Source organism: Microtus ochrogaster, chromosome 6, assembly GCF_000317375.1.
Source record: "Microtus ochrogaster isolate Prairie Vole_2 chromosome 6, MicOch1.0, whole genome shotgun sequence".
Taxonomy (NCBI): Eukaryota; Metazoa; Chordata; class Mammalia; order Rodentia; family Cricetidae; genus Microtus; species Microtus ochrogaster.
The window spans coordinates 70,949,913-70,962,125 of record NC_022013.1 but is presented as its reverse complement, the minus strand read 5'-3'; the positions used below and the strand labels follow the sequence as shown (position 1 = coordinate 70,962,125).

Genomic DNA, 12,213 nt, shown 5'->3' with positions numbered 1-12,213 from the left:
TACTCAGGGCCTGGTAAGATCTTTCCACCTTCAGATCCCAGCTGGCTGGAAGCTCTTTGGCCACTGCCAAACTGCTCTCGGGCAGCTGCCCAGCAGCCTGATTTCTGATTTCAAAATCACACCATGTTTCCGCAAACGTTGTATGCTTTAGGTCAAATAAACAACCCTACAAACACATAAAGAAGCTGTTCTACATTGATTGTAGGGGAGGGTCAGGGTGAGGGAATGAGGAAGGGAGGGAAAAAGGACAGGAGGAGTGAAAACCACCACAGCTGAGCCACCCCCTCCCCTCCCAGGCTGAGTGAAGATGCTCAACTTGGATTGGCGGGAAAGGGTCAGGAGCTACCGGGCCACTGGCAAGAGTTGCGCTTAGCTTAGCGCAGCCGGCGCCTGAGGTGAATCAGCGCCCGCCCCGCCTGCCCTCGCCATGGGTGCCTCCGGCTCCTGGGCTCTGGCCCTCCAAGGCTTCTCCGCATCCCGGGTCCCCCGGCAGCTGCGGTCCACCTGGCTCAGCGTCGCCGCGCTGGGACTGGCCGCGGTGGTGCTGGGGACGGTGGCCTGGCGTCGCGTGCGTCCCCGGCGCCGGCGGCTGCAGCAGGTGGGGACGGTGTCGCAGCTCTGGATCTACCCGATCAAGTCCTGCAAGGGGGTGTCGGTGAGCGAGGCGGAGTGCACCGACATGGGGCTGCGTTGTGGTCACCTGCGTGACAGGTACGTGAGCCCTGCGCCCCCCTGACCTAGGCTGTGTGGGTGTGCGCGGGGGTGGGTCTCCTCATTCCTTACTAAGAGACCAGGAACTGGGGAAGGGGCCCCGGGAAACGGAAGAAAGTGACCCTGACCCTCCCCCAGTCACTCGGGGGACCTGGAACTCTCAAGTCTCCAGGTTTCTCACTTCCAGTAGAAAATAACTGTGTTCCCAATAAGACATGCCCCACGCCGGCCAATCCGCAAGAAGAAACTTCAAACTCCCTCACGGAGCCCTTGGTCACTTTCCTTTTAGTGGTATTCTTTAACTCTAGAGAAACTAAGACAATTGATGCCAGAGTGCAGAGGGCTCGTAGGCGCCGCTCGTCGTTATTGTAGCAGTTGAACACTTTCTTGCAGTTAAAAAAAAAAAAAAAAAAAGATCGGCAAGTGTTATTTTCCCCAGACTCTCATCAGGTTAGAAAGTCTCCGCGCGCGGGGCTGAACCTGAGATTTGTGCTGTCTTTAGTCACTGGGATTTTTTTTGTAAACAGCGACTAAAAGCCCGTATGTACTTCCAGACTTCGAGGAGGGCACCTCTGCCCTCTTTGGGTCTGATTTCCCTCTGGAAAGCTAACACCAGCGGTGAGCCTCCCACCTGGCTGGTCCAGTGCGAACGCTGATAGACTGACTCAGCGAAAAGAAATAGAGATTTTTGTCTCAAAGCCCTCCTTGTCCCATGGCTGATTTGGGGGCGGCCTTTACAAAAGGTCGCTGAGTGACTGAGGACTGACTGGTGGGCTCCTCCTGGCGTGGACCTTGTCTCGTGTGCCCCTCATCACCTTGTGCTTTTGCAATCCTCCTAGTCTTGAGAAAACAGATCATTAGAGAAGGAGGTGGGTGGCTGCTCCAAGGCCTTCCTTCTGGTTGGTTGCCCTGCTCCCTGCCCACCCCGCCCCCCACTTGAAAATCCACCAACCACTCCTTCCTTTCACCCAAAGACTGCGGTTCCCTAGAAAGTTGAGAACTGATCTGCTGCCGCACCTCTGCTTCAGGCAGCCAAGAATCCTAACTAGTCCCTGATTTCTAGAGTGGGGTCTCACAGACAGCCGCTTTTTGTCTTTGGATAGTTTCTGTCCGAGGCAAGGGGCACTGACATTATGTTACCTCGTTCAGAAAACATGTTTTGAACTTGTACCACAGCTGTGGTGGCAAACTCCTTACTTTTGTTACAAGCTCCCAGGGAACTGAAGCAAAAAAATAACAAAAAAAAATCCAGCCAACCAAACAAACAAACAAACAAAAGTCATCAACTGATCCTCTGGGGAACTGTGACAAGTGCCAGGAAACAGAGAGGAAGGTCCTGGAGGGTAGGGGGACACTCAGGGAGAATTTAGCAAGGGACAGTAACAACTTGTAGTGAAAAACTAGAAAATGACTACACACTTTCCAGGCAAGCAAGTTTCCCAACATTCTAAAGAGCTGCGCGTAAATCCCAGGCTTAAAGACTGGCACACGCTGATGCTTTACTTGAAGGACCGGAAAACAGGGGCTTGAGTATAAGAAATGCGTTTTGCAACTTTGAAACTTGACTGTGCACAGCAGCAAGTAAGAAGTGGAAATGACCCAGATGTCTGTCGAAGGATGAGATGATTAAGTAAAATGTGGTTTATGTGGATGGTAGAATATGCCCCAACCTTGGAAAGGAGTGAGGGTCTAGCGCATGCTATAGCACGGATGAACGACGAAACAAGATGCTAATTTTAAATGGGCAGGGCAGAGGGACTAGCTGTGTATGGTTTCAGTTCGAATTGCTGGACTCCAAATTGACAGACAGAAAGCAGAGTGGAGGCTCTGGGGCTGGAGGAGGCAGGTGTGCTGAGTTACTGTTTAACGGGTGGTAGAGTTTGGAAAGACGAAAGGTTCGGGAACTAGCGGGGAAGGTTGCACAACACTACGTGCACTTACACTTCACGTGGCTTCTCTCACTTGTGGGCTGGGTCTGTCCTGGGTTCTTGGCCAAATCCAGGGCCCACATAGACTCTCCAGAGAAGCTGGTGACGCTATTTGAAAGTAAAGCAACAACAGTATAGCTTCTAGAGGAATATGCTATCAAGAATGACAGAAGCCAACAGGGCGTGGTGGCACACACCTTTAATCCCAGCACTCAGGAGGTGTGTGTGTACGTGTGTGTGTGTGTGTGTGTGTGTGTGTGTGTGTGTGAGTTCAAGGTCAGCCTGGTCAACAGAGCAAGATGCAGGACAGCCAAGACTACACAAAGAAGCTCGGTCATCTTTGGGTTTCTGTCGCTGTGAAGAGACTCCATGACCACCACAACTCTTTGTTTAAAGATATGTTTATTATGTATACAGAGTTTTGCCTGCATATATGCCTGCATGCCAGAAGAGGGAGCCAGATCTCATTATAGATAGCTGTGGGCCATCGTGTGGTTCTTCCAGGACTTCTGGAAGAGCAGTCAATGTTCTTTACCTCTGAACCACCACTCCGGTCCCCATGGCAACTCTTATAAAGCAACTCTTATGAAGGAAAATGTTTAATTGTGGAAGCTTACGGTTCAGAGGTCTAGTCCCTTATTGTCATGGCAGGAAGCATGGCAGCTGGGAGTCTGATGGCGTGCAGACAGACACGGTGCTGGAGAGCAAGCTGAGAGCGCTTACATCTTGATTCACAGAGAACCGGAAGTGCTCTGAGATACTGGGCATGGCTTGAACATATGTGAGACCTCAAAGTCTGCCTCCAGTGTGTCACACTTCCTTCAAGAAGGCCACACCTCCTAGTAATGCCACTCCCTTTGGGGGCCATTTTCTTTTAAACTACCACACCTGTCTTAAAAACCAAAACCAACCAAACAAACAAAAAGCCACCTGAGTGAGAGTTTTCAAGTTCCCTGATTTTTGTTCCAGGCTGGAGATGAATAAAAAGAGGACTTTGTTACTAAGGAGCACAGTGAGGGTGGCTCTCTACCTTCACTGAAGATATATATTCCCTTTTCCTACTGCACACGTCCCTTCTCATAATGCACTTTATTTCAATCATATGAATACCCAATTATTAGTAGGAATAAAATGGTGTCCTGGTTAGTTTTTTGTCAAAACTTGACACAAGTTAGAGATATCTGGGCAAAGGAACTTCAATTGAGAACACGCCTTCATCAGATTGGCCTATAGACAAGTCTGTGGGACATTTTCTTGATTAATGATGAATGTGGAACGGCCCAGCCTACTGCAGGCAGTGCCACCCCTGGCCTGGTGGTCCTGGATTGTTTAAGAAGGCAAGTAGCACAAGCTACGGGGAGCAAGCCAGGAAGTCGCTCTGCTCCGTGCCCTCTGCTTCAGTTTCTGCTCCGGGTCTTCACTCCCCTGGAAGCAGAAAAGGGATGCACTTGCTTTTCTGTCGTTTTCCTAGGAAGTCAGCATCTCCAAGCCTGGGGAATAGTGGGCTAGAAAAGTGTGGTAAAGATGGACACTAGGTCTTTTTAGCAAATTTCAGGATTCACAGTACCCAGTTTCTAAACATTTGCTTGGCAGAGGGCTCAGCAGTTAAGAGCACTTGCTGCTCTTGCAGGTGGCAGGGTTTTTTGTTGCCAGCATTTGTACTGAGGCTGTCAGCCCCTGGTAACTCAAGTTCCAGGGTATTGTATGCCCTCTTCTGGCTTTTGCAGGCACTGCATGCGTGTGGTGCACACACCTAAATGCCCATAAACATCATACACATACAATTTAAAAATTAAAAAAGCAGTGCATGGAATTGGCATGACCGGCTGCTTAGCTACATTCCATGGCTGCAAACTCCTTGAGGAACAGCTTCCTCTTTCTGTTCCCGAGAGTTCACTGTTTCTGGTGAGTCTCCGGCCTTCTCTGAAGTGGATTCTTTTTTTTTTTTTAATTTTTCTTTATTTATTTATTATGTATACAGCTAGCCAGAAGAAGGGCACCAGACCTCATTACAGATGGTTGTGAGCCACCATGCGGTTGCTGGGAATTGAACTCAGGACCTTTGGAAGAGCAGGCAATGCTCTTAACCACTGAGCCATCTCTCTAGCCCTGAAGTGGATTCTTAACATCTTCTTGGGGCATGTTTAATGAACGTGGTCAAGTCCTGACAATTGGGGTAAAGTATAGTTAACATCTTTGCCTCAAAGTGTTCCGTCTGTTATATATTAATTGTTGAGTAGTTATTAGCCCCTTTAAAATGAACAGACATTGTCAGTCCTTGTTTGTGGCCAAGGCAATGCTAAGGACAGAGAGACAGGCGGGCAGGCGAGCAGGCACATATGCGCACACATACATACACCCCGGGCTTCTTACCAGGAGAAATAGGACGGGGGTAAACGATGACTCTGCTAATGGCTGAGGCTGCCTGTGCTGGTTTTGTTTGGACAATGTCAGGTTTTGGCTTGTGATCAATGAAGACGGGAACATGGTCACTGCCCGGCAGGAACCTCGCTTGGTCTTGGTTTCCCTGACCTGTGACAATGACACCTTGACTATCAGTGCAGCCTACACAAAGGATCTATTGCTGCCCATCACACCACCCGCCACAAACCCGCTCCGCCAGTGCAGGTGAGTAGAACGGGCCTCTGGCCTGTGGGAGCAAATCTGCATGCAATCTCTCTTTACTTCAGTCTTTAATTGTTTAAATTCACAGTTAGCTTACAAAACAATAGATGGGTTTCATGATGGCAATTTTACACACACAAATTGTACGTCGCTCATATTAGCCCCATATTCTCTTGTCCTGTACCCCTCATTTGGTTCTTTCTTCTCCTCAAATAATTGTCTCAATATTTCATATCATATTTGTATATACAGGGTTGGGGATGCAGCTCAGTGGTAGGGTATTGGCCCACTACTCACAAAGCCCTAGATTTACTCTCAATATTCCACAGTGTAGGTATGGGGTACACACCTGTAATCCAGCACTGGAGAGGTGGGGGCAGGAAGATCTGAAGTTCAGGGTCATCCTTGGCTGTATGGCTCATTCAAGGCCAGCCTGGGCTCTATGAAACCCTATAGATAGATGATGGATAGATAGATGATAGATAATAGTTAAGTAAATCTAGATTCTACATATAACAGAAAAATGTGTCATTTTTTTTTTGCCCCCTTGCTTTCCTTTAGACCACTTTCTCCCATGCATGGTCCCTCTTCACTTTCATGTCTTATATACACGTGAATGAACATATACATTAGTGTTTAAATCCAGATTGTGCCTCTGCTGTTGCACTTTTGAGGACGTTAGAACAATGGAGGGGCTCCAGAAAGTACATTACCAACAGTTAGTCATGGATTGCATGTACCTCCCCGACCTCAGCGTTCAGTCCTCTGCATCCTGAGAGGAGAAACGAAGACGTAGCTTCAGAAGCTGGTGTAGGGACAGGGGACAAAAAGGCCCAATGTAGCAGGCTGCGGACGGGACTCAGTGGTACAGTACTTGCTGAACATGCTCGAAGCTCAGGGTTTGAACCCCCAACTCAACCATAACTTAATTAATTAAATCTGATGTAGAAAGCAATGTGGGCTAAAACATCTTGACATGGAGCGAAGAGAAAAGGAATCCCATCAAAGAATGCAGGCAGGAAAGAAGGGTGCCCTGGAAGAGAGGAAGTCCTGTCATCTGTCACGGTACTGTCTTTGTAAAAGGCTCTGGGAACAGCACCCTATGAGATATGATATTTAGCTCGAAGGGAAGTTGGAAGGTGGGAAAGAGCAGCTGTAACTGAAGAAGTGTCCTGTGTTCAGGTTGGAGCTCAGAGGAAGGAGGACATTGCTAGGGCACCCCATTCAGAAGCCTGGCACCCCATTCAGAAGCCTGGCACCTTGTTCGGAAGTCGACCTCCTCAGCACCAATGGACTGTGGGAGGCAGGTGCTCTAGGACCTGGTTTAGCAGCTAAGGAACCACAGCTTGAACTTCCTTCTTCCCACTGTGGGACCAAGATTTAGCTTAGTTAGACTCTGTGGCTGTTTCTGTATTTTTTTTTTTTTGAGATAGGATTTCTCTGTGTAGCAGCCCTAGCTATCCTAAACTTGTTTTTTAAACCAGACTGGCCTCGAGCTCACAGAGATCCACTTGCCTGTGCCTCCCACGTGTAAGGATTAGAAGCATGGACCACCATGCCTGACTATTTCTGCATTCTTAATTAATATGCGATTTGAGTTTGGCATGGTGGTGCAAACCTTTGAGCCCAGCACTTGGGAGGCAGAGGCAGATGGATCTCTGAGTTCGAGGCCAGCCTGGTCTACAGAGTGAGTTCCAGGACAGCCAGGGCTACACAGAGAAATCCTGTTTCAAAAACAAAACATTTAAAATAACAAAAACACGAACATCCAAGGAAGCCCATAGTCTATCCATCCTGGTCAGACCTGGTGGCATCAGCCTATAATCCCAGCAGGAGGGAGACTGAGGCCGGAGGATCATAAGTTCAACAGTAACCTGGGCAACTCAATGGGACCTTGTCTGAAAAAAATGAAGAAACGGTAAAAAGCATAATGAAAATGTGGTTCAGTGGTAGAGTGCTGGCTTAGCATGCACAAGGTCCTCGGTTCAAACTCTACCACTGCAATAAACACCTGCCTCCTCTCTTCCCACCACAGTGGGCTGGGTCTCCCCTGAATCGACAGTCAAGACAATCTCCTACAAGCCAACTTGAATTGGGCAGTTCCTCAATCATGGCTGATTCTAGGCTTGGTTCTGAAGGGTTGGAGTTGGGTCTTCATGCTTGTACCAACTGAGCCATCCCCCCAGCCTGTTTATGTTCCTCTGAAAACTCAGTACACTTCAAACCTATTACGTCTCTGCATCCTCCAAACACACCTTTCAGGCAGGGGACACAGGTATGCTGCAGTTGCTTTTGCAAATGGGAAGAGCAAGGCTTGAAACTGCGCTTTCCATTCCATTTCATGTCTACAGTGGCCCTGAGGTAGGGCTGGGCTAAAGGCAGGTCTTCGGGTTATGAAGGGATGTTGGCCATGTCACGATTGAATCGTTGCAGTTTCTCTGATCCATCCGGGCATACAGGATTACAGTACTCACAGCCTCTGAATTGTCCCCCACTGCAGAGTGCATGGTCTGGAGGTGCAGGGCAGGGATTGCGGAGAGGAAGCCGCTCAGTGGATCACCAGCTTCCTGAAGACACAGCCCTGTCGCCTGGTGCACTTCGAGCCCCACATGAACCCCAGACGTTCTCAGCTGCTGAAGGCTCGGTTCCGGTCCAAGGACCATGTGAGGGGCTTGGTGTGGCCTGAGGGTGTAGGAAAGTTGTGTGGGTCTTGCCATGTGTGCACATTCCTGGTATGCTAAATGCTGTGGTTTCCATGGCAATCCCAGGCTCCAGAGACGCCAAGCAATAGGCAGAAAGAAAGCACTTGCCAAGCTCAAAACCTGGGCTCTGACCGCCATCATGAGTCAGGCTTCTAGATAGAGGGCCAAAGGTATGCAGAATTATTAAGTCCTGTCCATCACCACTATCTAGGCACCAGTCTCTCCTGAAAGTTGTCGGAAATGCATGAAATCTCTTCCTAAGAGACAAGACTCCTCCCCTGGATGACATCATGGCCCCAGGTGTCTTCTTCTCCCCTTACCTAAGATTCCTGGGAATATTCCAGGTTCTTAGACTCCATTGTATCTACAGTCTCAGCCAAAGGGAGAGCCACAAGTGTCTCTTGGGAATACACCCATTCCTGATAGGATGGGTACAGGAGTGGGGTTCCTTTTGTCTTGATTTCGGGGAGCCTCCACTCCCCTGGAGTATCCACTTTCCTATTTGTGTAAGTATTCTGGTGCCAATAGACACACAACACAATTTATTCTAGAGTGGTATCATTTTTGATCAATTCTGTAATGGCATGGTCCAACGTTTTTAACTTCCTTACAACTGTGTGTCAGATTACAAGTTCGGGCCAGTGTATGTGTGTGAAGCAAGTGTGTAGAGCAGGATTGTGAAACAGGTGTGGGGGGCAGGTGTGTGGGACAGGTGTGGGAAGCAGGTGTAGGGAGCAGGTGTGTAGGACAGGTGTGGGGAGCAGGTGTGTGGAACATGTGTGGGCAGCAGATGTGTGGGACAGGTGTGGGGAGCAGGTATGTGGGACAGGTGTGTAGAGCAGGCATGTGAAACAGATGTATGGAGCAGGTGTGTGGAGCAGGCATGAGGAGCATGTGTGGGGAGCCCCAGACTTCACATGGTCAGGGTAAAGCATAAGGCTGCAGGAACTCCTCATGATATAAGTCAGTAGAACCAGACTTTAGTGTTAAAAAAAATGAGGGCCAACATTCATACTTCATATTAGTTTTAAGGTTGCATAAAGATAGGCACCTATAGAATTAGGGGACTTCTCAAATGTAGCGAAGCCATCAAACTTGACCACCTTATTAAACACTAAGGAAATGGATGTTTGGGAAGGTGAGACGGCGTCTTTAAGGGATGTCTAATGACTCTGAGGTCATGTTCTGTTCATAAACTAAGAATTTATAGGTATGGGTGTTATGCCTGAATGTATGTCTATGTACCCCAAATGTGCAGTACCTACGAAGGTGGGAAGATGGCATCAGAGGCCCTGGAACTGGAGTTACACATTGTTGTGAGTTACCATGTGGGGGCTAGGAATTTAACTCTGGTCCTCTGCAAGAGCAGCCAGTCCTCTTAATAGCTGAGCCTTCTCTCGAGTTCCTTTATGTCATGCAGTTCTGCAAGGCCAGTTAAGGCTTTGAATTGCTGTGACATTTCTATGTAAAGAACTAGAAAAATAGCTATAAAGACATATGTGTGTATGTGTGCATGTGTGTATATGTGTTCACATGTGTGCATGCATGTGTGTATGTGTACATGTGTGTGCATGCATGTTCGTATATGTGTTCATGTGGGTTTATGACTGTGTATGTATGTCTGTGTATGTGTGTGTGCATGAGTGTGTGTGTTTGTTGGGGCAGTGCTGAATTTTTGGGGACTAGATCATGATGTCCCCTCTGAGGCATTTCTGCTCCACACTTTATCCCAATCTCTGTTTCTTGTCAGGTGGCCTACTCAGATGTAAGTCCATACCTGGTCCTGTCTGAGGCATCCTTGGAAGATCTCAACTCCAGGATGGAGAAGAAAGTGAAAACTATTAACTTCAGGCCCAACATTGTCATTTCAGGATGTGATGTTTTCGCAGAGGTAACATTTGGCCTGCATAGCCTCTTTCTTTTTATTTTGTGGAAGGTGTAATAGTTATTTCCAGGAGGCCCATCACTGTCATCCAAGCATGAAGGGTGGAGGCAGAGGGTTTGGAAGTTCAGAACCAGCCTCAGCTACATAATGAATTCAAGGTCAGCCTGAGCCAAACAAGACCACATCTCAACAACAACTAAAGCATGACAGTTACTAATGCTGATTTAGACTCTTGCAAGACGTGAGTTGCTTCCTGCCTCTGAGCTGCACAATGGTTCTACTTTTAGGTTTGTTGAGCCCCCACCTAAAATGTAAAGGCTTGTGCATTGAAGACACACGCAGGCAAGGCACAGCTGTTTCTCTGTGAGATCTGAGGCTTACAGGGAGAATCTTGAGTCGGGGGATTGACTGTTGAGATAATTTACTCAAAATGGATCACATGGTCTGTGTCACTCATGGAACAAACAAGGTGGTTGTTGTGTCTTACTGCCCATCCCAACCACCTGGTTTCTGACTAGCTGCTGCCTCCCCTGAGGAAGACCAGCATCTTTAGCATGACTGCTAGGTAGGAGTTAGGGTGTTTATCAGCTTGCTGGTGTTCCCAAACACTTTCAGGGCCCCCTTCCTTGGACCCTCAGGCATCCCACATTGTGCCTCAGCATGGAGAATGATGACACTGGTTCTAGTGTCCTGGGAAGTCCTGGAAGCTGACCATCTTAATATTGCCTTTGGATGTTGTCTCGGACTCAGGCTGATCTGTCTTGAAGTCCGATGCTGGTCATGACAGAACCAAACGTGAGAATTATGAAGACGGTGGCAGTAGTGGTGGTTTGAATGAAATGTCCCTATAGTCCCAGGCATTTGAACAGTTCTTCCCTAGGTAGAGGCACTATTTGGAGAGGTTTAGAAGGTGTGACCTTTTGCTTGTACATGTGGTTCAAGCTATGAGCCCTCAGCTCTCTGTTCCCCACTGACGTGACATGCCCTGCCTGCACAGACTCTAGCTTCAGGAACCATAAGCTCAAATACACTCTTTCTTCTCTAAATTGCCTTGGTCATAGTGTTTTATCACAGCAATAGAAAAGTAACCAATATAATAACGAATATGCAACAACTCAGAAACACATAATAAATCTGATGTGTCTCTCGCAGTGCTTACCCATATTGTATCACATGACCTCACTGCAGCCTTGGGTGTGAACACATGACATGCACTTGGCATTGTGTGTACTGTTATGCCGCACAACAAGCCAAAGGCCTTGGCTCAGGTTTGAGACTTCCATTTGTCATGAATTGTGGCAGATTTTTACTGTGCATACGAAGTTTCTGTTCTTTTAGGAACAGAATGGTTTTATTAAAGAAAACAAAGGCCACATTTTTCTACCTTCACTCCTTAGCACATATCCAATTAGAATATCTTTGGATCATAATTTGTCAGACAAACACATTCATCTCGTTAGCATACAAAGTCACTTTAGTTTTTTATAAAGGTAAGTACGTTGAAGAATTATTTTAAAATAGTTTTTATGATGTATTATTATTATAGATAAATGTTTGATTTGTGTACCTATTTTGTATGCCTGTATGTTTGGGGATCACATAAAAATTTCTCAGGTAAAAAGTGGTCGTGAGTGGGAAAACATTTAAGAAACCCTGAAGTGGAGGCTTGGTGACGGAGGCAGCTGTGGGTACCCAGCAGAGACATCGGTCCTCAAATAGGAATTTACTTCTGCTCATACCTTCTGCATGTGTATAGTTTGGGAGAGGCAGTGGAGACAAGAAAGAGACTCTTACCTCTTCTAGTTTCCTTGGATTCCAGGGAAAGACTTAGACCTAGTGATTGTGTGATTGATGATTGAGTTCTAACCCCTTATATTGGGGAACTAATTCTGTCTCTCAGCTTTTCTGTGGAAGATGTACAAGGAATGCTGAGAAAAGAGCAATCCAGGAAAGCCATCCCCATGAATCCATCCCGATATTTTTTAAATTGCATTTATTTATTCACTTATTTATTGTATGTGTACACATGCCACAGTGCATGTGTGGAGGTCAGAAGACAACTTATGGAAGTTGGCTCTCTCTTTCAGCCATGCGGATCCCAGGGATTGAACTAAAGGCTTTAGACTTGGTAACAAGTGTCTTTCCAATGAGCCATCTTGCTAATTCACTTCTGGGGTTTTATTTAAAATGCTCCTTGTGTAGTCTCAGATCCAAGCATGTGCATTTCTATGAAGATAACAGAGTGTCTGTGCATGAGTGAGCTGCATACATCCTTATACAGTGACTCTGCAGTGTCTGTGCACAGGTGAGCTGTACACATCCTTATACAGTGACTCTGCAGTGTCTGTGCACGGGTGAGCTG

At 47.3% G+C, this 12,213-nt stretch overlaps 1 protein-coding gene across 1 annotated transcript in view; it reads left to right on the top strand.

Moving 5' to 3' along the window:
* The first annotated feature begins 228 nt into the window (after nt 1–228).
* Nucleotides 229–12,213, top strand: part of Marc1 (mitochondrial amidoxime reducing component 1) — a 21,000-nt gene continuing 9,015 nt past the window's right edge. The window contains exons 1-4 of the mRNA XM_005348825.2: nt 229–711; nt 5,094–5,267; nt 7,765–7,927; nt 9,717–9,857. Coding sequence (XP_005348882.1) covers nt 428–711; nt 5,094–5,267; nt 7,765–7,927; nt 9,717–9,857 — 762 coding nt within the window. The 5' untranslated portion in view covers nt 229–427. The remainder of the gene's footprint in view (nt 712–5,093; nt 5,268–7,764; nt 7,928–9,716; nt 9,858–12,213) is intronic.